Source organism: Eleginops maclovinus, chromosome 8 (assembly GCF_036324505.1).
Source record: "Eleginops maclovinus isolate JMC-PN-2008 ecotype Puerto Natales chromosome 8, JC_Emac_rtc_rv5, whole genome shotgun sequence".
NCBI lineage: Eukaryota > Metazoa > Chordata > Actinopteri > Perciformes > Eleginopidae > Eleginops > Eleginops maclovinus.
This window is the reverse complement of record NC_086356.1, coordinates 7,204,324-7,229,123: the sequence shown is the minus strand read 5'-3', so window position 1 is coordinate 7,229,123 and position 24,800 is coordinate 7,204,324. Positions and strand designations below refer to the sequence as shown.

General features: G+C 39.1%; 3 protein-coding genes across 4 annotated transcripts; all 3 read left to right on the top strand.

The window, feature by feature from the left end:
* The first annotated feature begins 1,959 nt into the window (after positions 1–1,959).
* skor2 (SKI family transcriptional corepressor 2) lies at positions 1,960–14,180 on the top strand. The gene is made up of 9 exons (XM_063889820.1): positions 1,960–2,122; positions 3,941–5,937; positions 6,579–6,642; positions 7,313–7,390; positions 9,596–9,661; positions 10,295–10,393; positions 10,590–10,657; positions 12,215–12,278; positions 12,649–14,180. The coding sequence occupies exons 2-8, from the start codon at positions 3,970–3,972 to the stop codon at positions 12,269–12,271; spliced, it is 2,400 nt and encodes a 799-aa protein (XP_063745890.1). The 5' UTR covers positions 1,960–2,122; positions 3,941–3,969; the 3' UTR covers positions 12,272–12,278; positions 12,649–14,180.
* Positions 14,181–14,694: 514 nt separating this feature from the next.
* Positions 14,695–16,754, top strand: ier3ip1 (immediate early response 3 interacting protein 1). Its single transcript, XM_063888951.1, has 3 exons — positions 14,695–14,854; positions 15,577–15,678; positions 16,004–16,754. Exons 1-3 carry the CDS (start codon positions 14,764–14,766, stop codon positions 16,057–16,059), a joined length of 249 nt encoding a protein of 82 aa, XP_063745021.1. The 5' UTR covers positions 14,695–14,763; the 3' UTR covers positions 16,060–16,754.
* Positions 16,755–18,408: 1,654 nt separating this feature from the next.
* hdhd2 (haloacid dehalogenase-like hydrolase domain containing 2) lies at positions 18,409–24,712 on the top strand. Of its 2 annotated transcripts, XR_010166221.1 has the most exons (10): positions 18,409–18,483; positions 21,414–21,523; positions 21,735–21,837; positions 22,161–22,266; positions 22,880–22,964; positions 23,189–23,354; positions 23,476–23,526; positions 23,788–23,851; positions 24,280–24,459; positions 24,568–24,712. XR_010166221.1 is itself a non-coding variant. In XM_063888796.1 (9 exons), the coding sequence occupies exons 2-9, from the start codon at positions 21,423–21,425 to the stop codon at positions 24,381–24,383; spliced, it is 780 nt and encodes a 259-aa protein (XP_063744866.1). In that variant the 5' UTR covers positions 18,409–18,483; positions 21,414–21,422; the 3' UTR covers positions 24,384–24,712. The 2 variants fall into 2 exon arrangements, 1 of the variants encoding a protein (XP_063744866.1); XM_063888796.1 differs by having other exon boundaries at positions 24,280–24,712.
* Positions 24,713–24,800: the final 88 nt, after the last annotated feature.

Sequence of the window (24,800 nt, the reverse complement as noted above, 5' to 3'; positions counted from 1 at the left end):
CTCTACTGTGTCGCTTTGACGAACACACACACACACACACACACACACGCACAGATTTATGTCATGTTTATCAAGATGCTATAGAGAAAAGATTGGGCGAGAATAAATTACAGCCAGTCTCAATATCCAACAGTCTTTTAACGAGACTGAGAAATGATTATATAAATATACTTAAAAAATAATACTAATAATTCCAGAAACAAGTTGAATCAAAAAGTTGTTTTTCCTTTGCATTTCATTGCCTTTATAAATAATTTAGAAAACACAAATGGACTGAAAAAGGACTGTTCTGACACAAATGAGGCCAAATAAATTATTAAAAGTTTGACTAACTAAAATTATTTTGTTAGAAATGCAGCTTTGACTGTAGTTTTGTGTAAAAAATATTTAATTTAGAGCTCAGACTGAAGTAAAGTATATACACTAACCATATAGCCACTACCAGTTGCTTCATATGGTTTTCTGCACCATTTGTATTATATTTTGTAACTTAAATCTCAGTGCATGCATGCCCATAAGAGTTATTCAAACCACCTTCACTGTTAAAAAACACTGAGCCCTCACAGGTCGTGTGTGTGTGTGTGTGTGTGTGTGTGTGTGTGTGTGTGTGTGTGTGTGTGTGTGTGTGTGTGTGTGTGTGTGTGTGTGTGTGTGTGTGTGTGTGTGTGTGTGTGTACAACATGCATGCATTTGTGAATCTTGCATCCTGTTTTATCAGCCATTAGCAAGAAAGGGGAAAAAAAGTTTAGTTAGTATTAGTTTTCTACATCCCATTCATGAATCATGGGCCAAAGAAGAATAAGTCCTAAAAACAACTTTATTAAGTTGTTTTAATTAAAGAGGGCAATCAGTATTTAGGACAACATTTCCCTTCATCCCCATGCAATGTTAAATGAGATCCTGTCTTGCAATGCAGACGTTTGCTAAGGACTATGAGGCAGCTCTTATCTGGGTTATGGACTTGATATTTAGGTCTGCACTTCATATCTGTAATTTTCCTGCATATTTTTAGTGGAAGGAGTAATTGAGCAACCATGCCTGGTTTAAAAGCTTGAAGCAGGCGTAAGAATTCCTGGGCCCTCTGATGGAGTACTGTGCTTGGATCCCCATTTTTGGCCCCACCGTCACATGTGTTGCATGTGAAGTGTAGAGTTGTCCATTATTTCTGCTCTCTTTGGCACTGCATCAAAAAACACATCATTTCCTATGCCAAACTCCTCTTTCAGCAGTTTCTTGATGAACACTTTGTGTCTCACAAGTTATGTCAAAAGTCAGTTGTTTTCCAGAAATGTCAAAGATCCCCCCCTAAAGTGTGCAGTCTACTGGCACCACCATTAAATTGAATGGCAAAGCTTGTACTGTTCATTAAGTGACTAATAAAGCAACTTTAGCTAAGATTATGTTAATCGTAAATGTTGTATTGGGTCTGTTTACAGTGGACTATATACTGTATAAAGACGAGAACATTTTCTTCATTTCCTGCACAATCAGATGTGTATAAAAGGCTACATTACATTTATTTTTTGGTGTAAGTTTTTTTACACTTCGTTACCGTAGAAATGGCTAACGGAGCAGTTTGGGGCTATAGGTGCCCGAGGACACTTCGACATGCTCGTGCATCTCGTAGTCTGTCTATATTGCTACTTAGACTTGAGTAACAGAGAGCAATATATGTTTTAGCTGTGCAACTGAACCTCTCGTATAGGACAGGAGGAACAAAGTGTGTGGAAGTGCCTACGAGTGTGTCCTGGTCCCAGGATGGTGGGCTGAGCTCGCGCTACACGCCAATCAAACACGAGGCAGGTGCGTGGTAGAGCGAGAGAGAGAGAGGAGAGACTACGAGAGCGAGAGAGAGAGAGAGGGATTAGTATAGCGCGTGGAGTCTCTGAGAAGCGAATAAAGCCGGCGCGATCGTCGCAGTTTACTCACATCTCACGAGCTCTTCTGCACTCTACAGTAAGAGACAGAAACCGGCACCGCATTCCGGATATAAATCAGTGAAATTTGCTTGATAAAAATGAGTTTTTTAAAGCTGCGTAGGATAAATCGATTTCCCTTGTGACGACGAGAGTTTTTTTGGATACGCTCTGACAGTTTTGGGGCTTATTCTCGGGAGTCAGAGGTAAGGACTGCTAATCGATTTCTGTCTGTAAAGTTGGCTGAAATGGTTGTTAAAAATGTGCCTATACATTACCTGTGTGGGACAGAAAACATGCTAAAAAAATGATGTATTACAGAAAATGTTTATGAAGATGAGTGTGGATTTTTCAAATGCCGTTGCATTAACCGTATTTTAGACCCGTTGCATTGTCCAGTATTGTTATGTTATTATTTGTATTATTTCAATTATTATTATTACATTTTAGTTGTAAAACAAACCTTTACCGTTAATTTTGTTCCATGGAATAACATAATGCCTGATTTACCGGTATGTGGGCTGGTTTGATAAAGGCCTACTGTTACTTTGCGAACGTTGAAACTTGTACTTCACTTAAATTACACACATGTAAATAGTTTAATGCTACTGAATTATTTGAAGCTGGACTCTTAAGCTATATTGTTAGTTTCTAAATAGTTTAACAGGCTCTTGCGATTATTCGTTAGTAGCAAAACGTGTAATAGTGTTCTTTAAAAAAAAAATATGCAATTCAAAACGAAACCTGTCTGTTTAATACAACTGCATTTCAGTTCGTTTTGTATTACTTGGAATTGTAGTTTTCCTTAATGTTATTTGCACAAAAACTCAGCAACATCTTAGGTATATTTGTCCAAGCAAACATTTCCTGAATCCTTTAAACGAAAGTAATTTACATGTTTTTATTTCTGGAGTATTTGTGTTTTTTATTTTTAAATCATAACACATGTCATGCACATATCGACGTGTTTTAGGTCATTTAACGAGGAGGGGTGGGAAGTGTTTTTGATGTCACTGGACATTTCCAGTAAAATATTTGTTTCACAATATATCACCTGCCATTTTCAAGATACTGCTTTTAAAATATATTTAGATAAATTATATGCGGTTAAAGAAAGTGAAGGAATACAGTTTTTGGACCAGGAAGGAAGTGCCAATGCCAACCTTCTTAAAATTAAGTTGATAACAAAACTATAGGGTGATTGTTGCCCCCCAAAAAATAACCTTAAAATAATTTCTGTGGGCTGTGTAAGGATAAACTATTTAGGTTATGCCACCTTCTAGATAAAGGATGTTTTAAAATGTAAAAACCCACATTTAAATTAATTGAAATGTAATGTATTATTTAAATGAAATGATGCCTATTTTTCTAGGTAGGAATATGGATAATACTGTATTTTAACTGCAGCTTTTATGTTGCAAGAATGTTTTCATAGTTAGTGTATTGGCCAACTAGCCTAGTGTTTAAAACAAACACAGGCAACACTCATTACTTTTAAGTATATAAATGCTGAAGATCATTTATTTTTTAGCTAAATAAATTAATAGATTTGCATTATTTGATTCTTGCCAACTGTTGTATTTGCTGTTTAGGTAACACTCCACTTATTTTCACATTTTTCAATTCAGTATCTTTATCCAGTTCATTTTTTCTGCGCGCTCTATAATATTTTGTGGTATTTAAGAAAACAAATCCATTATTATTATTATTATTATATTTTGTAATGACTTATTTAAAGTATTTCAAAAGTGTGTCCAGTTCTGTAAAGATTGAGAGACAAACAACGTTTGCTGTTTTTCTATCGGATTGGGTAACAGATACTTTTGATTTAACTGCATTTCATTTGAAATAATATCGATTATTTTAATATGCACTTTTTCACATATCATCAGCTTATTTCTGGACACAACTTCGCTGTAAAATTAGTGTAGGTTATAATAACAATTGTGAGACATTTCAAGAGGATTTTTATGGTATAAAATAATTAACACATTCTTTATTTCTTCCTTTCTTTTTTAATGCAGGTTGTTCTACATACCATTTTCCACCCAGTATGGACAAGACCCATCTTTCGAGCACTAATGACATCATAATGACAAGCTCCACAGGCCCCTATCAGCAAGAACCCCTGACACCACCCAGATCCGCCCATCTCCACTCCTCGTCTTCCTCCTTATCCTCTCCCTCGCCGTCCTCTTCCTCTCCACCCATGAAGCCAAACCAAGTTGGCCAGGTCATCCTGTACGGCGTTCCCATCGTATCGCTGGTCATTGATCACAACGAGAGACTTTGCCTGGCTCAGATTTCCAACACACTCCTGAAGAACTACAGTTATAATGAGATTCACAATCGCCGCGTGGCGCTGGGCATCACCTGCGTCCAGTGCACTCCGGTTCAGCTGGAGATCCTCCGTCGGGCCGGTGCCATGCCCATCTCATCGCGCCGTTGTGGTATGATCACCAAGCGCGAAGCCGAGCGCCTCTGCAAGTCCTTCCTGGGAGAGAACGCACCGCCGAAACTGCCCGACAACTTCGCCTTCGATGTGACACACGAGTGCGCCTGGGGTTGCCGAGGTAACTTCATCCCGGCACGCTACAACAGCTCCAGGGCAAAATGCATCAAGTGCTCACTTTGCAACATGTACTTCTCCCCAAATAAGTTCATTTTCCATTCCCACCGCACGCCGGACGCCAAGTACACCCAGCCGGACGCCGCCAACTTCAACTCCTGGCGTCGACACCTCAAACTCTCTGACAAAATCCCGGCCGATGAGTTAGTCTTCGCATGGGAAGACGTCAAAGCTATGTTCAACGGAGGGAGCCGGAAGAGAGCGCTGCCGTCTTCGTCCCATTGTTCCTCCATGGGTCCCATGAAGAGTCACCCGGGTTCCGTTCACATGATGGGGTCTGACCTGGGCGCTCAGAAGAGATCCCGCTTTGACGACGATGATGATCTGGAAGGAGACAATCTGTCTCCCCGTAAGACGACACGTAGCTACCCTGTCATCCCCGTCCCGAGCAAAGGCTTCGGCATGCTGCAGAAGTTCCCTCCCACGTCGCTCTTCCCCTCGCCTTACCCCTTCCCAGCATTCGGCCTCTGCCAGCAGAAGAAAGATGACAGTGATGTTTCAGGGGGGCAGAAAGGAGCAGGATTGTCGGGTCTGCTGTGGCCCGGCCGCAAAGACACTTTTTATCCTCCTTTCTGCATGTTCTGGCCACCAAGAGCGGCGGGAGGAATTCCTGTCCCTACCTACCTCCAGCCTCAGCCCAGTGCCCTTTCCTCCCTGGCAGACAACCCCTCTCTCAGGCAGGCCTTTTTGGATCTCTCAGACCCCAGCGAGCCTGGAGCAGTAGCTGGAAACGGAAATAGTGTGAGCTCAACCATGGCTCCTGGCAGCGGGACTACCACAGCCAGACCCGGGCTGTTTGACCCAGAGTGCTCAACAGTAACCCCTGACCTCCGCCCTGTGACATCAGAGGGCTGGCTCAAACTCCTGGACACCCCAGCCCTCCAAAGCAGGAAGCCCAGCTACGGCTCAGCCTTCAGGCCCGTCATTAAGGACGCAGAGAGCATCGCTAAGCTCCACAGCAACGGGGCGACAGATGAGGACTTTGGGGTGGTAGTGACCAGGTCTGACCGCCACCAGCGGCTCTCGCCCAGCAGCAGCTGTAGTTACGGAAGTGAAAGTGGAGGCGATGTAGAGGCGGAGGGAGCGGAGAGTGAGGAGGAGGGGGAAGTGGATGTGGAGTCGTCAAAGCAGGAAGACGAGGAGGAGGAAGGGGGCTTCACAAACAGGCTGCCACAGACTCAAACCAACCTGTACCACTCTGCGTTAAGCGACAGCCACGGAGAGGAAAGGGGGAAGGAGAGAGGGAGCGGGGCTGTGTACACCAGCACCTCCCCTCCCTCCTCCTCGGACCCCATTCGGCAGGGGTCCCCCAGCCTGCCTGCCTCCCCTTCAGCCAGCCTGCCTCTCTCCGGTTCCACCCCACCTCACCGAGACGACCCTGCTTACAAAAACGTAAATATCCCCGCAGGCCACTTTAGCTAATTATTATTTAAATGGTGCCGCCGTCAGGCAGCGGTGTGATCTGCATAAGCAGATTGAGAGGCTGGTTTCTCCCTGTAGAAATTGAAACAGTCACCCCAACTCTGATCCGGGCTAATAGGCCCAGGTGTGGATTGTTTAATGGCCACAGTATGTTTGTTCTCCCTCTGTCACCCCAGCCTGTTAGGGCAACTCTAATCTTTAACCTGCCGACTCCCACATTAACCGGGCCTCTGGGGGAGAGAGAAAGGGGAGGAGGGTAGAGTTTTGAAGAGCATTTTAAACCAGACAGGCAAATTATTCATTGTGTAACAAATACATCAATGGAAAGGGAAAAACCATCAGTCCAAATTAGATCATTTCAAATAGATGCAGCCCATAGGCTGGAGATAACATTTGTCAAGACATTATTTCAATTGTTGCACAAATATAATCCATATTAATAAAAAATGTAAGTGTTTAGAATAAAAAAAGGAAACCCAATTTTTTTATCAACAATTTTCATCACAAAGAAATGATTTTACTTTATAGGAAATATACCCTGCTTTGTTGTAATTGAAATATTTGTTGCATAACGTGTATAAACAATTCAGAATTTCTGTGTTTTTTTTCAGGTTCACAAAAATAGAGATGAAGGACTCCCTGTGTACGCAACCAAAGACAACTCCAGCATCTCCGGTGAGCTTAAACATTTCCATCTTTTTAAAACTTTTATTTTTAAAAGTACACTTCAAAACAAGTCCATAATGGAATTCAATATAAATCAGATACAATATTAAATATTTCTTCTTTTACATGATACAGTTTTTCCAGCTGTTTCGTGCAATCACCCTTTAAATCTCTCTCAAAAGTTCAAATACATTAAAGCAAAAAACACTTTCTCTTTCCTAAATTATCTAGAAAAACACTGCAGCACTGTTTGCATGGGATGCTTGACACTACTTCTTTCACCCTACAGTTGTTTTACAATGTCTTGGTTTCATCAAATAGCAGCGGCCAGTCTCTTTCAGCAGACTGTTACACGCTCTCTGTTGTATTATAGCGTCTTTGTTTCATTTAGTGTCTGACTGAGTGGTTTTATTGTTCCTCCGTGCCCGAGGCTCATATTCCTGTGACGTTTCATTTGCTCCTCTCATCTCACACTCTGACCCTTTCGCGGAGGAGAATGTCGTGTGTGTGTGTGTATGTGTGTGTGTGTGTGTGTGTGTTTTGTGGCCCACACACACACACACACACAGGACACACACCATGCCCACACTTAGTTATCTCCATGTGTCTGGATAACCAGCTCAACCAATGGGCCTTACTGACACGCTCTCCCCTGTCTCTCCGTCTCATTTTCTCTCAGATGAAAACAAAGAGCAGAATAGTTTCTTTGTACCAGAGAGCGAGACAGCTGCGCCCGACTACTGGAGGGAAAGTTCAGGTATGATTTTTTTATTTGTTTTTGGTTGCAGATCCAATGCAGGGTTAAAACAACAACCATTTCTGAAAACAACACGCTCCTGAAAGTACCATTATCATTGCAATCTCGCATTGCAGAGAAAATCTAAGATCTGTATTGATCCTTAGATGGAAGCATGATCAAACATTCTCATAAGGAAATAAAACGAACATCTAAACAGCTTGGGACTGAAGTAAATTAGACCTATATATATATATGTCCTTACTTATCTACAGAGCAGGGATTTAATTTATGTGCAAGTGTAGAGACAAAATTAGGACATTGTTTTAGAAAATGTGTTTTTGATAATGACACATTTGTGTAAAATTTCCATACATAAAAAAATGTAGGCTGATTAAAAAGAACCTGATTTTACATAAGTTCCAATGGTGTTTCTTCCTGTGACCCAAATGGGACTCAGATTACTTAAAGCGGGGAGAGAAAGCTCCTCCGTTCTTCAGCTTCGTCCACCTCACCCTCCTCCTCCTCCTCCCCCTCCTCTAACGCGGGAGTTAAGGGATTCATATAAATACACAGAAAAAGCAAAGCTTCTTCTGCCGCCGCTCTGCCACGGCTGCTCTCTTTAGCGGCACTGTCGCCACGGCTGTTACTCTTAGGGGGGCCGTTATAGTTCAACAGGAAAACATCAGCTCGGAGATAAGCAGCCGCGGTGGCAATCTCCATCCTAGACCCATATCGCCGCCGACATAATTGCCTTTTTTTTCCCCCTCCTCAGCGCAAAAAAAACCTTTCCCGTTTGAAAAAGATCACAGCTTATTGCCTTTTTATATCTGTCAGGAAAACATTAAAAGTGCTTTATGACATCTGTGCCAACATTTATATCTACCCCCCCCCACACACTCCCTCAACCCCTACACACACACACACACACCATAATGATCCCTGCGCATAATGTATAATGTATTTCGAAAAATTACACGAAACAAATTAAATGAGACCACCTTTCCCCTGATTGCCAAACGTCTCCCTGGGCGGTGGGAAGCTCTACGTGATTAGAAGGCCTGATTCCTCCGAGTCCCCCCACCCCCCCCCTCCCTCCACTGTCTTTAAACTCTCCCTCTGTTTCTAGGGAGAAAAAATAATCTAATTTTCCATTTATGTAATGCAAACCGCCTTGGCTTTGACTATTCACGGTTAATTGACTGTCAAACGAGGTTGTTATCCTCGGGCACTGTCTGCAAATTTGCTTGTCAAATGAGACAGAGAGAGGAGAGGGAAGGAGAGGAGGAGAGAGGAGAGCTCTCTCTGCTCTAAATGGGAGAGATAGAGAGAAGCATGGGCTTAAGCAGCCAGGATATGAAATGACTGGAGGAGAGAATAAACATATCGAGTGTGCTGGATCGCTTCATTTAAGGCGCACAATGCCTCATTGTCACAATTCAGACGTGAAGCCCAACACACATGCATACAAGCAGAAGAACAATATAGAAACTTGCTGCAAAGGAAAACAGTGTGAGATAAAGATGTTTATTAAAAAGGCAGATGAAAAATGGTGAAGTTTTACCGCAACAAGTAGAGGCCTCCAGCAATAGCAAGCTTCAAAAAATAAACAGACATAATATGCACCTAAAGAAACACGGCATATTATAATGCTGTTTTACATACATTGACAGTTTTATTATACTAATGCAGTTTTCATAGCCACTAGCATTAGTAAAGATAAACATTTTGGCATCACATGCAACAGTTTTAGAGCACAGTAAGCTCCAAGCTATTCATCTTTTATTTTTTTATTTCTTGCCAATTTGGTGGAGAGGCCATTTAAACTATCTTTTCAGCACAAACCTTTGCCTCAGTTTCACAAGCTACAACATCATTTACTCTAATTCCAGAATTGTCTTAATAGAAAGCAATATTATCTGACAGCAATAAGAGATTGAACAGTGCGGTAAAGGTCTCCTTCTACAGCGCCGTCAACATCGTAGCACAAGCTTACACTGACATCTAGAGGACACAGAGCGAACTACAGGGCTGTGATGCAGGGTTAATACTCAGTACAGCATGAATAAAGATATATCTAGATTGCAATATATTAAAATGTGACAAAATGTGTTGCATTTGAAATAGAGTGTCTCATGCTGTGGTTTAATAGGATGGGAAAACATTGGATATGCTATATGACGGTCCTATGTCAAACATCTAACATTAAGTCCTTCCGTGTTTTAGGTGACCGAAGCCGAGGTGCTGCCTCTCCTGTGGTGCTGAAGAAGGACGTGGAGAACATGGAGAAAGGTACAGACTGTTGTTTTCAAGTAAAACCTCCAGAATCAGAACAATGTTCAATGCAATGTAGGTTTTCACTGAAAAGACTTTGGTGTTGGCGCATACAGTAAAGAAAGAAAAACAAGTTCAGTGCAAGGTCAAGAACATAAATATAGGAAATAAGAAATACAATATCACCATTATACAAACTAAACTAGGAATACAAAATAGAAAACAGGATAACAAATGTGTACAGTATGATAGTTTAGAGACTGGTCTACCTCCCAGGTACATACATTATGTTCTAAATGAGATTTAAGATTAAAAAAAGATGCATTGGAACACACTTTGTATTTAACACATACATCTTTTTATCTTCTAAATACCGATGTGTTAATATATCACTATAATGTGCAGTGTTTTATTCCACTGTATAACATTCAATTTTCCCTTCTGTTTTTATTTGTCTCACTTTAATCTAATATATAGTTTACCTATTTCTGCATTTTGCTCGCACGATTCTCTTTATTTTGATCTCTAAGTTAATTTTGTGTTGAATTGTTGGAGATGCGGATTTTGATTGCAGAAACTGCGCTGTAGCTTTTGTACATATTGTACTCATAAATCTCTTTACCTCTTCTCTTCCTCTTCTTGCTCCTGCAGAGGAGCTCCAGAAGGTTCTGCTGGAGCAGATCGACTTCAGGAGGAGACTGGAGCAAGAGTTTCACGCTCTGAAGGGCACCTCACCATTTCCTGTCTTCCGTAAGTCTATTTTTTCATCATACAAGGTCAACTTCTCCTTCTCTGTCTTTCTGAGGTTCCTTTTTTCCCCCCTTCTCTTACCTTTTGTCTTTCCTCTGTTTTTCTAAACCCTCTTTTATCCTCCATCGGCTGTTTTATAATAACTATACTTCATAATACTGCTCAGGCTAATCATAGATTCCAACTGTAATTTCAGATAATTTCCAAGACCAGATGAAGAGAGAGCTCGCCTACAGAGAAGAGATGGTCCAACAGTTACAGATGGTAAGACTCCTAATGATCCAATCAGCGCTGAGCACTGATGAAAAAGAAATACCATTGCTGCTCCTTTAAACGACAAATAAAAACCCCATTTATGGATAGATGGAGTTTAAAAAGCCTCGCTGTTTGCTTGGAAAAACAATCTTGCTAATGCTTTTTCAAAAGGAATATAATTAAGGCTAATTATGAAGCACTTTCCAGTAAAATATAGTTACACAGTTTGAACAGCGAAGAAGATATCAAAAACAAACAAGGAAATGTGACAATAACAGCCCAATTAACACTACTACACTGTAGACATGGATACAAAATCCAAACCTTAAAACTGAATTAACCAAAGAATAAATAAAGCCGTCAAACTGGTTCAAGTGAACACTTCTATGGCTTATTTGTCCGTCAGAAGACAGAACCAATCATGTAGTTTGTCTTTCACGGGTGATAAGTTCCCCTGTTTCCGTCCACATCAATCAGCGGAGCAGCTGGCAGACAGGCTGACAGACGCTGTTTGTCTTTGCTTTCTGACACTTGCCACAACTGCACACGCTCGTATGCACATGATCGCAGACCTCGCACCGAAAACACACAACCAGAGCGGGCTGCGTTCATGTAACCACGCAGGCAGACGGGAAGCATAGTAGCTCATTTATAAGCATGCACATACACACACAAAGAGCGTTCAAAACGGACTAATGTGTCTAGAAGCAGCAGATGGATCTGTCTGAGAGTAATGACACATTAATTTCACACAGACATTCAAATGAACTCTAGCACCATTTTTGATTTATGTTACTGTGTTATAATTTTGATCGAATTTGACACCTTAACTTTAGCCGTCTGGCACAGAATTTCATATTTCCCTTTAAAGGGGCCCAATTATGCTCAAATTCAGGTTAATATTAGTATGTTGTACCTCTACTGTGACAGGTTTACATGCTTTAATGTTCAAAAAGTGCATCATTTTTCTCATTGTGCGTGTGCTGCAGCACCTATTTTTAGGGTCAACCACTTATTAGAGACGTCCTGCCCCTTAGCCAATCCTGTACAATGTGTTGGAGCGCTAGCCAATAGAAGCGCAAGTGTTCTATTAGTGCAGAAGTTAACAATGGACTACGATCAAGGCATTTCAGGAAGTGTGTGAGAGAGGGAACTTTGGGATTTTAGCCTCTGCAGACCATTTACATGCACAACAAACCTGAAAATCTAAAAGGTTTACAGGAAAGTGAAAACACCCAAAAGCATTGTAGGACCTCTTTAAGACGTACTGTAATTAAATACTTATATTATTTAAAGTAACTTGTCTCTTTCACAAAAAGGAAAATGTGTTTGGAGTTTGGAGTTACGGCTACTTTTAAACACCAGCAACCTGTCAAATGCAAAGCTGTTGCTTTTCCATCGGTGAACATATATTCGGGACGTGTATTTTGAAGACTATATCGAGACCATACTGTACTATTATGTTTATAAAAACAGATTTAACTGAAGTATTTATACATGTGTGTCCAAATGTTGCTCAGCCTGGATCAATCTAAAATGTTCTCTCTGAATTTGTCTTCCCTTCAGATTCCCTACGCAAACATCATCAGAAAAGAAAAGATCAGCTCCCATCTCAACAAATAGCTAAAAGGTGATGGTTATTTTAATTCATTTAAGAATGCTGATTATTAATCAAATAAAAAATAGCAGCACAGTAGATGTCAAATGAACATTTCATTATTTATAACAAAAAGCAGCGAGAGGAAGTTCAGAAAGTTTAATTGCCTTTGTATAGTTCTGATAGTGTTTGGAAACTAGACCACTCGGCTGTAATCAGCAAATTAAACTGGGTTCTTTTGCCTTAAAGTGATGATTAAATGGCAAATTTGTGAAACTCAAATATTTGTGGGTGCTTCATTTGATTGACAATAACTTATCCTGGTCCAAACACAAGTCACATTAGTCTTTAAAAAACACTAAACCAGGACATGACACTGATGTTGTATTTACTTTCTTCACAGGCAGAATCATCTATGAGAGGAAGACACTGCCTGGATCTCTGTGAATGTCCCAAGAAGAAAGAAAACAGAGAAATATACGGGAGAGACCCAAACAGAATATGACTCAGTATAGTATATAAATACATTTCAAGTTCTACTGGACAGTTTCTTTTTCCTGCCTTTGTTATTAGCCCTGCACTTAAACTCCGTTCAGTAAAAACACATTAGAAGTAGCAGGCTGGTAAAAGCTTCATCCCCTGTCTCCTTTTCCCTGGCTCCAGTTTATTTCCCATACTGACTGAACTAAAATGGGCACAAACTGACGGAAAAAGGGAAAATCCAAGCTTTACCCAACCCGGACCAAAGCAACCACAACCCATCTCCTCTTTTGTGAGTTTTAGAGCTGTGAAAAAAAAGAACTGTGAACTTTTCCAAGCTCTGAAAGACGACGAGGAGTCATAGCAACAGTAAGACTGTGTGTCCATAACTGTACATACAAGAGACGGTGGACAAGGACGGACTTCTCACTGAGAGTGATGTGATCAAATTGGGTCGATTGAGAGGAAAACACAAGTCATTTGCAACATTTGGTCCCAAAGGGATTCTCCTCGTCATATCCAGTTGTGTTTATTGACCTAAACATACGTCTTACAATTCCCCGAATTATCAGCATGTCCCTGAAGAGGTCAGATGTTGGTGGTGATTTAATGCACCCACCTTTACTCTGTTAGATATGACTAACTTTAATATGCCAGATGAAGAACAAAATAAAGGGAGAAAATGAAACAAGTGTTTTGGGGTTTCAAACCTAAAGAGAGAGCAGTATTAATAAAGGGCAGTATCACATAACGCTTGAAAGGGTATTTGGGAGGGATTTCTGAATTTTCAATGCTGACATGTTTGACCTTTTATGTAGACAGGAAGTTAGCTCAAAACAACATCCTGTGTCACATCCACAGCTCAAATTTAAAAAAAAGCAGCCTTTAAATGTTTTTTTTAATAACTAAAGAATCCATAGCTCAAAATGAACCCTGAAGGTACTTTACCCCCTCCAACCAAATGTTTAAAACATCAGTCCACAGGCAAGGTAACATTGCCACCATCAGCTGAATTATGGGGTGTTGTCAGATGGTTAAAACGACATTTAAAGGCCAATTCCTGTTTTCTTGTTTGCTCTCCAAATTAGTATCCTGAGGAGCAAAAGGCTGACGTTTGTCAGTGTTGTACATCTACCTGTAAATGATTTTACCTGACTGTATAAAACGTCAAAGTGAGAATACTGAACCTCACAGTCAGCCTATCTATATGTGTTTGTTTGTTTATTTATTTGAGTACCGGGCATAAGACCCTGATTGTGAACATATTATTTATTATAATGTCAAAAAGACAGAAACGTGTTGATGATGATCAAGTGTGTGTCACTGGGACAACAAATGAGAACTCCCCCACCTTGTTTATAGAATGCAATGAATGAATGGATAAAGTTGTCATTTACTGAGAGAAATGTAATCATTATAAACTGTTGATGCAGATGTATTAAAATATGTTCTTGTAGTTTCTCTACTATTTATGTGTAAATTAAAAGTCTATACAATAACCACAAAGTGGCTTCATGATTTGAGGTTCATGGAAATTAAATAATGTTCAGGTTTCATACTTCATGCTAACGCGTCATAGTAATACAGGCTGAACCATCTCCTAAATTAAGAATACAAATATAATATAAAACAGATGGATTTGTAAAAAAGGAGACACTTTCAGAATATGGGACACACATATTAAATGAAGGGAAATATGAGATATCACAACAGCAGCACACATCATTTGAAAATGATCATATGAAACATACTTTTTCTTCGATTATGTTTTTATGACTTTATTGGTCAATGTTCACCAGAAGAAAAGAGGGAAAATATTTCATAATTTGAAATAAATATGTGCCTTTTAATTATCTTATTTTTAATAATACATGTTTTTAACCAACTACTTTGAAATAAAAGTTATTAAAGAACAAAGAGCTTATTATTAGCGCTCTGCCATTTACTACTGTTTCACGACGTCCGCTGCTTCTTTACGGCATATACATTTTTGGGAGTGGTGGACGTAGGAGAAGTAGGAGGAGTAGAAGTTGCCAGCATGGCGTTTACACTCTACTCTCTCATCCAGACCGCTATTTTGTGCACTAATGCAGTTGCTGTGTTGCACGAAGAAAGGTTTCTCAGCAAGTGTGAGTATGATGCTATGTTTTATACCACGTACATCATGCATTTGATTTAAAATAAGGGGTTCGCGGTGGTAAAAACAGCTAGCTAGGTGTGTAACGTTACTACATTATCAGCTGCCTTTGTAGTATAAACACAGCATGTTGTTCTAACATTGAGTCGGATTATGTTGACACTTTAAGGCAGAAGTGTGTGGTGTGTTCATTGGAGAGAAATGTTCAGTGTTGAATAATATCATTCGGCCATTCTTGGATCTAGGCAACATTTAGGGGGAAACTCAATGTTAAAGGGGCCCTTTTATGCTGATTTCCAGGTTCATAATTGTATTTTGTGACTATACTTTGACATGTTTCCATGCTTTAATGTTCAGAAAGGTGGTCTTTATTTTTCTCATACTGCCTGTGCAGCAGCAACTCTTTTCACCCTCTATCTGAAACCAGAGCCCAGTCTGCTCTGATTGGTTAGCTGGCCGTCTCGGTTGTGATTGGTCAGCAGTTTAGCGACGTCTTGTCTTTACAGACCATTTACTTGCACGAAAAACCTCTATAACACACTACAGCAAAGGGGAAAAAAACAACCCAAAAAGCATTAAAGGGCCTCTTTGAAAACAAATGCATTGTGTTGTCATGTTTGACCTTTTCTAACCAATTGCTTCCTCCTGTTTGCTCTCTCCTTTGTATATGTTTTACCCCCTTCTCTTCCATTTTGATCCTCTCTCTGTCTTTAGTCGGCTGGGGTGTTGACCAGGGAGTTGGAGGTTTTGGGGATGATCCAGGAGTAAAAGCTCAGATTCTAACTCTCATCCGCTCCGTTCGCACTGTCATGAGAGGTAAACAAGCTAATTTACCGTAGGAAAAAATAGATTCCATCTACTAAAATAAAGGAAATGTTGAGTGAATGCCATATAAAGTAGTGATGTGTATCCTTTGGAAAGATCAGACTGAATGAATGCCTGACTTATGGGACATTTTATTGGACCCCAAGTTGTAAAAAAAAACAAGAACATTAATCAATAAAAGTATTTAATCAGCTAAATATTTTCGTTTAAAGTCAGGAAATATCAAATTACAGAATACATAAATATAACAAATTGTTGTTGGGGTAAAAAAAATGTCGCATTCTGCTAATGTTTGTGCTTCTCTTTTTTTCCACAGTGCCTTTGATAATAGTAAATACGGTCTGCATTGTCCTCTTGTTACTATTTGGTTGACTGCGGTACACTGAGCACCAGAGTGAAGCCAGAGGACCAGACGTGCCAAGGAACAACCACATATTCAAACACAAACCGAGAAATGTCCAACATTTAGAAAACTTCTTCCTTTGCCAGTCATCAGCAAGATGAACAATGGCATGGAATTAGAAAAACTAAAACATTTTACACTAAAGGACAAGATGAAACAACCAAACGCAAGTCACAAGAGGGCTAGTTTGGCCTTAAAACCAGGACTAACTCTGACCTTACCCGCTGGTCTGTGGGACACAAAAAGGACGCAATTGAGTCAATTTTATCGCCACACTTGATGATGCGTCCTTTAACATCCAGGGTTTCGTGTTTCACAGATTGCGTCTGTCCACATTTCAACACTCCCAGATACAATGGTTTAATGATATGTGTTGTATGTTTTAGTATCTTGTTACAAAGAATATGTGAAACGTGTTTACAGCAGTAAGGCTCGACAATATGTAAAAAGTTAGGAGGCAGTTTATCTCTTTTTGTAATTTATCCGTCTGCAAAATGTGGTTAAATGTTTGTAATCCAGAGTCTGAGCAACACTGCCAAACGCAGCTCAAAACAAACCACATTTGTATTGTTTACACATCATTTTCCTCTCATTGCACACACTTTGTAATAGTAATCAGATGGTTTTTTTGTCTTGAAATAAATGCATTATGCAATTCTTTAAATGTTCTTTTTTTTATCACATGAAAAAAAAGTCACTTAAGTAACCAGAGTACTTTTTAAATGACCCCTCTCTAAGACTCCACTTCTGCTCCATACCAATATCCACACATTTCTCTATCCATCCCTGCTCCACTTTATTAATACTCCACATATGTTCTGAATTATCACCATTTCCTCTGCCACTAAGCTCCACAAATATTTTTATTAACACTACTGTAGATTCTAAATACTTGGGAGGGCGAAAGGGGATCTGCTGGAATTAGTGGCATATGTTTATCAGAGAGATTTGCGCAGTAAAGCCACTTTGATCGGTGATTAGTCGGAGTTTAGCCGTGGGTTCACGGTGAAATCTGTAAGCGATCGTGCATGAATATGGATCTGCACTTTACAGGTCAGGATGTTTTGGGATTTTCACTGATAAATACAATGTACATTTTTTAGAGGCGTTTGCAACTTGTTACTTTTGTGATTTTAAAGATGTTAGATGTTGGGTGGAACAAACTGGAAAGGGGGAGAAAGAGGAGATGACATGCATGAAACGTTCATGGGTCAGATATGAGACTTAAAAATATGATGAGTTTAATTCTAGAAAGACCTGTTCAACAATCATTTCAAAAAAGGGGACTAGTTTTCATATAAAATAATAAAAATGGAAGAAATTCTGAAATAAATCTATAAAATTACAACTTACAAACCTAACATCTTAGTTTTCATTTTTTAGACGGTGCAACTGTCGGAATTTAAATCGCCCTGTTTGTAACACAACACGAGATATTGATAATTAAGTTCACTTTTACTTTGAAAATTAAGCATAATGGTTTTAGATTTAACCCCCTTGTCTGTCCACCAGAGCAATACAAAAAGTTGCTTGTTCAATTAAGAATAAATATGAATACAAATAAGAAACTAAAATGTTGAGTCCATACACATTTTATTTACACACTATTGAGGAACAGAGACAAAGACATGGGCCTGTTGGTAACAGACAGGTTTATTCCCAACAGTATCAAAGAGCAACAAAAGTATCAAAAGAGGGAAACCAAAAAAGAAAATGTTAAAAACACAAATACAGAACATTAAGCATTATTTTTACAAGAAGGGATTTAAAATATGTTAATCATTTAGATATTTTGTCTGAACAAAAACATTCATGGTGTCAGATTAGTTTTCATGTTTTCACATTTGATGAGCTGCACAATATTTGTGGAGGAAAACTCAAAAACAACATTGGGAAACAGTTATTCAAGGGATGTATGAAAAGAGGATTTGATCAGTGTTGTCTGGCATACAGCGGAGAGAAGGTTTTTGTCCGTTTTGATAATACCTCCCCCCATATTAAATCTGAATGCCCTTAAAGACCCACTAATGCAAAACATCTGCTGGTTGTTAGTGGGACGGGATACATATGTTTTTTATTATTATTATTCTAATGAGTGATTAAGTGGTTAAGGATAACCCTCTTATCTGATCATAACATACATTATAAATTGGGGGGAAATAACCATAATAGAGATAAGAGACAGAGAGATGTAAAAAAGAGAAAGTGCTATTAAAAAATGTTTTTCCAAAATAAGAGACAAAAACAGAAAAACATCATTCTTAAAAGATATAGGAAATTAAAGAGTGAATAGGCCATTGTGGTGTCTAACCGAGGGGGCAGCACTGAGCTCATGGAGACAAAACTGCACCAACGAAGAAGGAAACAGGAAGTCGGGAGAGCTATTGCTAAAGGTTAGCTTTGTAGTTTGCTAACTTTGTTCACATTTACTCAGTTATTCAGACGTTTTTAAGTTAAAACTGCAGCGTTTTGAATGAACATTAAAAGTCACATTTAGCGGTTGAATGAAATCCACTGTTTGCCTTTTATCATTGATTCTGGGGAGCATGTCCAGCTAGCATCTGATAGTATTATTAGCTAGTTATTTCACTTGATAGTTGTTGTTGGTTGTTAATGTTAGAGCGATACAACCTCAATTGAAAGAACGATTAAATAATAATAAACTCACATAAAGTATAATAAATCACAGTTCCATAAATAAATAAGAACAGCAGCATTAAACATCGTGAACACAGTGTTTATTTCAGTGTTCCTGTTGTACTATCGCTGTAAACTACACTGCTAACATTTTAGAATACAATGTCAGGGCTGCTTTCTCAACCTGACGGCCAGGATATTAAATGTGGAGTATTACAATAAATGAACCCATTTTAAAATCGTTTTTTTAAATGTTCTTCTTCTATTACAACTCATCTAAACAACCTGAAGACCCTTATTGAAACAGTGAATATTACTAAATACAAACATAATTTAAAGATAGTACAATAAAGATGTTCAAACTCAGAGGTCATTGTTGGATAATTGTGAAGCTTGTTAAGTTTAGTCTTTTCCCCTGCACACTCAAACACACACACACACACACACACACACACACACACACACACACACACACACACACACACACACACACACACACACACACACACACACACATCAAGCTTTCTCTCTACTTGGCACTTCCCTCCCAGCACGCTTTTCTGGTATTAGTGGAGCTAAATACACATAATAGATAGCTATATGACCTACAGGCTGTTTTTATTTTTTTGTGAGTGTATTAAGATCATTAATTGTACCCTCACATTGATAACTACACGACAGAAATCCGACCATGTCTAAATAATAGGGGATCACATAGAATACAATCCTAAAATCTGTATTTTAGGCATGATGTCATGAACCGGTCAATAATCCTCTCAGTCGGTCCTGATGGAGGTTTGAACAACGCAGTAATCTGATCAATTCTGCCACTACCTATGTGAATTATGTTTATGGAGCTATAATCTCTCAAATAAAACATTATTATGAAAGAATAAGCTTTTTTAAACAGAGTAAAGCTCCATTTACAGCGGACCTTGGTCATACTTAGCAGTTTGGAAAATCCTAATCGGAGCAGCTCTTATCTAACAGAGTAAAACTGATAACAGATTGGAAACACTATTGATAATTTGGCTGTTTAGTGACAGTAAAATGACAGCAACGATTATTATTACCATTATGTGAGAGAAATTAGATCAAAAGTATAGCAATAAAGCTATAGAAAAATGTTTGTTGTCTCGGTTTGTCTTTTTTATTTACAGGCAGTATAAATTAAAGAACAAATAAGAAACAGGGCTTATCGTATGCTTTTATTCCAGTGAGTACATTTACTCAAGTACTGTACTTAATTACAATTTTAAGGTACTTGTACTTAACCTTATTTGAAGTATTTTTTGTTTGTTCTTACTTTATAGACTTTAACTCCACTACATTATTGTTTTTACACTTTTACTCCGCTTCATTTATTTGACAAGAATGAATTACTAGTCACTTTACTTTTTCTGATTATTAGCCAATACAAAAGAGGATAAATATTCTAGATGTTGTTTTTGTATTATAGTGATAATCCAATAATGTTATATATGTCCTTTTACTTTTGAAACGTTAAGTATACTTGGATCCTAATACTTACCTGCACTTAAGAAATATTTTGTATGAAGGACAATTTGGTATTGCTACTTTTACTTAAATAAAATAATTGAGTACTTTTCTTTAAGATAGCTAGGTACCCTATTGATCACAAATTGGGAAATTATTTAGTTACAGTAGCAGCAGTGTGTTCAGGCATTGAAATATTTAAATCTTTAAAGGTGGAACAAATTATAAACATAATAAAATGAAATAAAAATAATCCCAAAAGTAGTTTTTTTACGAGAACAAAAACAGAGAAAAAAAAGGAAAAGTGTTAAAGCTGTGTCACCAGAGCTACATTCCTCTCTATGCATCTCTAGAATTGTTTTACGTCTGTGGCGGGGGGGTGAGGTGAAAATCTAGAGTATTAAAGTTTAATAAAAGGGGGACCGACAACGCCACCTGGGCGCAAGTTCGTACTGAGGGGCAGAGACGTGTTTTGTACAGAAAAGAAACTTTTATTAATTATGAATAAAACAACAAAAGAAGCTGAGGAAGAGGATGCTAAAAAGAGAAGATACAAAGTCATCACGTTGTAAACAATAGTACAGTTTAATATCTTTATTACTAACAAAAGGTTTTAAAATCTTTATCTAAAAGCTGACATTTAAATCAAAACAGAAAAATAAACTAAACCTCGGTGAGATGAGGCCAGTTAATGGGGTCGCATACTACTTTGTGACACTCGGGTGCAACCAAATACTCACAGGTGCAGTCACAGCAAACCAGTCACAGCAAGTAGGTCACTCATTCGTGCTCCCCGGTGATCTCCACCACAGCAAACAGTGATACGGACTAGCCCTCCCCATATACTGGCACTCAGCTTGAATAGCAAACTAAGACTAAAAACTAAACCTAAACAAACAAGAAAATCCCAGCTGGCAAAAGGAACTAAACTAAACAAAACCAAAGTAACTATACAAACTAACTAACAACAATGAACAAAACAGCAATGAACAAATCAGCAGCAGGTAAACCACCATAGGAAGTCAGCAGACAACTGCACCACCAACCATGAGGACAGGGCCATGGGGAAGGATGATTGCAGCAGGTGCCATTTATACTCTCTCTAATTAGGGGGAGTGGTTCGGGGAGGAGTCAGGCCCTGAGCTGCTTTTCCCAGCACCCAGCTACACGTCCATGTCCTCCTCTGCAGGTCTCCATCATGGCGGGCAGACGGGCTCTGAAGGCAGTTCTCATCGACCTGAGTGGAACTTTACATATAGAGGACACAGCGGTGCCCGGGGCACAGGACGCCCTAAACAGGTAGGAAATTAACAGTGCTCATTGTCATAGATGTTGGTCATGTAAAGCTGTCTTCTGTGGAATTTCATAAAGAGAAACATCAACTATTGTTGGTATATCATTTCTTATAATAGAAATGAAATGTAACTGTATAATGTTGCTGCTACGTTATCAACGGTTATTATGGCTTCTTATGAATTGTTGAAATGAGTGTGTGTTTTGGTGGCGTCAGGTTACGGCAGGCCTCTGTAGCGGTGAAATTTGTGACCAACACGACGAAGGAGAGCAAGAGGAATTTACTGGAGAGACTGCAACGTCTCAACTTCGACGTCCAGGTAAAACTTCCAAAGACATGTTTCATTTATTCAAAATCAGTCACCTTACTCATACAGAGAACTTGCTGTGGTGTGAAATGGTGCAAACATAAACACAGTAAGGGGAATTACGCTGTAAGAAAATAAGCAAAAAAATATTTAATTTAAGAAACTGTTACAACATTTAAAAAAAACGATATGAGATGTAAATATACAAAAAGAAGTTTGACAAGTTACTTTGAAAAAGTTAAGTGCTGATGCTTTAATGTGAGGTAATTCATGGAGGGATCAACTCTGGAGTGGCACTTTTCCCCCTGATTCTGAAAATGAATCTAACTGTGCAGGAAAAAGAGATCTTCACTTCGCTCAGTGCAGCCAGGAGTTTGGTAGAGCAGAAACACCACAGGCCGCTGCTGCTGCTGGAGGACAGCGCCCTGGAAGACTTCATGGGTACGGAGCTGTGTGTGTGTGTGTGTGTGTGTGTGTGTTGGAATTTTCGTCATTTCAATGTGTGCGGCAAAACATAAATCACAAGCGGAGCAAAGCGCTCGCAGCCCCACTGAAACGTTGTCTCATAAGTCAGAGCTGATTGGCTGTAAGTGTGTGTGTGTGTGTGTGTGTGTGTGTGTGTGTGTGAGTGTGTGTGCCAATATCCAACCTGCAGCCATCAGTTTAATTTAAGGGGTCCAAAGCCAAATCGTATATACACACCTCTACCAGCTACGTTTGGTCCACTGAATTTTCTATTATAAGTTGTTGAATCGTTTCCAAAACGCTCATTGATGCCGTTATGCGTTGTTCATCTTCCTTTTTTTCTTAGATAAATCTGTTGTAACAAAAACACAAGTTGACTGCTGCTGTTGTCTGATCTTGACCTTTGATGGATTGAAGAAGAAACTTCCTAGGATGAATATTATGAGGAAATGACGGTCATCACAGCTACATAGATTGTTCCCTTTTCTGCCAGTCTTTAAGTCATTACGTCTAATGTTTCAATGACCAAATTACGTAAATGATCATATAAAAAGTAGAACGTATTGACCTTTTTAATATCCATTTCCAGGTATTGACACGTCAGAGCCAAACGCCGTTGTCATCGGACTCTCTCCTGATCACTTCAACTACCAGACACTCAACCAGGCTTTCAGGTGACACACTCATCAGTGGATCACCAACATGTGCATTCCGATTATTGAGATATATAACAGGTACAGTCCAGCTTTTGTTGCTCGTAAAAGAAAAAAAGAGTATTTGGGAGAACGTACCTCCTCCCAAATGCAGCAGCTTGTGAAAATACCATCTAAAGCATGCAGTAAATTCCCTGGTTATTGCGGATAGTAAAGTGTGTATAATCGTGTGAATTTTGGTCCAGAATGATTCTGGAAGGAGCTCCTCTCATCGCCATCCATAAGGCTCGCTACTACAAACGTAAGGATGGTTTGGCCCTTGGCCCCGGGCCCTTTGTGACGGGACTTGAGTATGCTGCAGACTGCAAAGCTACGGTGGTGGGCAAGCCGGAGAAGTCTTTTTTCACACAGGTTAGGAGTTCCTATTATGACGTGTTTCCAAGTTTTTACAAATCAGATGTATGTAATTATTTTGTTTTGTTTTTGCCTCTTAACAAGGCCTCATTTTCTTGTGTTTATTTCCTTCAAATAGGCCCTGTCTGATTTAGGATGTAGCCCCACTGAAGCTGTGATGATAGGAGATGTAAGTATATTGTCCTTTGTGGATCATTAACAGCAAGTCAGTTTATGGTCGTTTTCAACGTTAAGTGGACAGACCAGTCGCACTCCAAATAGAAAACATATTTTAAAAAATGTTATTTTTCACAACAAGAAACCTTTCACAATTTGATAGGAATCTCAGCTTGTCGATCTGTTGGAAACAACTTCTAACCGTTTGAACATCAGCCTGTAGGAACATCTGTAAACCAATTCAATTCTGTTGGTTTTTGCTGCTTTCCCTCAGGATGCCAGGGATGATGTGGGCGGAGCACAGAATGCAGGAATGTTGGGAATTCTGGTCCAAACTGGTGAGAAACTTCCTGGGTTATTTTTCCTTCTTTTTTATGGAAAACTATACTATGACTTTCTATACTTTTTATATGCACATGTTTACAATTTACTTTACGATGATACTGTTCTATGACGTCCTATGACTGTACCATGTTGATTTTCGAATATTTTGTACAATCTATAATATGCTGTTTTGTCTTATACATATATATATTTAATACATACTATACTATGACTGTTTTTCTTCATATATATATATATATATATATATATATGTATACTCTACTGCTGTTTTGGTTCCTTTTTCCTACGCACTATACAATGACTGTTGTGTTTTAGGGCATGCTGTACTCAGACGGTTAAGTTATGACTACTTGTGAACACATTGTATTGCTTTCATTGTTGTTGTTTGTCATTAATAGGATTCCAACTTCTGTCTTGGCAGGTAAATACAGAGAAGGAGATGAGAATAAAATCAACCCTCCCCCCCACCTGACATGTGACAGTTTCCCAGAAGCTGTTGCACACATCCTGAAGAACCTGCTATGAGACGGCAGGACCGTTTGTACATTGGAACACTATAGCTGCCCATTATGGAGGTTATAGACTGTTGGTGTTTAAACACAGAATGGAAAAATGTTTATTGGAATTACTTCACTCATTCCCTCAGCCTTCAGGTAAACAGCAATGCTTTACTCCTGTAAATATAAAAGAGCATGCACATCTTGAACACCTTGAAGGTCTATTTCAGTGTTGTAGACTACTGCCTGATGAATAATCCTTGAAAGTAAAGTATGCACTTACTAAATACTCACCATCTGTTGCCACATGAACTGATGCTTGTCATAAAATATGCGTTGAAGTTTGAATGAAAAATATATCCACCTGGTATTTCTCTTTATTTCGTTGTGTTCATGTTCTTTGTATGGAAGTGCTTTACGATGTCCAACATGTCAGAGGAAATGT

Excerpts from the sequence above, each read along its gene's own strand:
- skor2 (XM_063889820.1), top strand. The coding sequence starts at position 3,970 with ATGGACAAGACCCATCTTTCGAGCACTAATGACATCATAATGACAAGC. Across the intron at positions 5,938-6,578 it reads ACGACCCTGCTTACAAAAAC|GTTCACAAAAATAGAGATGA; the intron begins GTAAATATCCCC and ends GTTTTTTTTCAG. Across the intron at positions 7,391-9,595 it reads CTACTGGAGGGAAAGTTCAG|GTGACCGAAGCCGAGGTGCT; the intron begins GTATGATTTTTT and ends TCCGTGTTTTAG.
- ier3ip1 (XM_063888951.1), top strand. The coding sequence starts at position 14,764 with ATGGCGTTTACACTCTACTCTCTCATCCAGACCGCTATTTTGTGCACT. Across the intron at positions 14,855-15,576 it reads AGAAAGGTTTCTCAGCAAGT|TCGGCTGGGGTGTTGACCAG; the intron begins GTGAGTATGATG and ends CTCTGTCTTTAG. Across the intron at positions 15,679-16,003 it reads CGTTCGCACTGTCATGAGAG|TGCCTTTGATAATAGTAAAT; the intron begins GTAAACAAGCTA and ends TTTTTTCCACAG.
- hdhd2 (XM_063888796.1), top strand. The coding sequence starts at position 21,423 with ATGGCGGGCAGACGGGCTCTGAAGGCAGTTCTCATCGACCTGAGTGGA. Across the intron at positions 23,355-23,475 it reads AGAAGTCTTTTTTCACACAG|GCCCTGTCTGATTTAGGATG; the intron begins GTTAGGAGTTCC and ends TCCTTCAAATAG. Across the intron at positions 23,852-24,279 it reads GGGAATTCTGGTCCAAACTG|GTAAATACAGAGAAGGAGAT; the intron begins GTGAGAAACTTC and ends CTGTCTTGGCAG.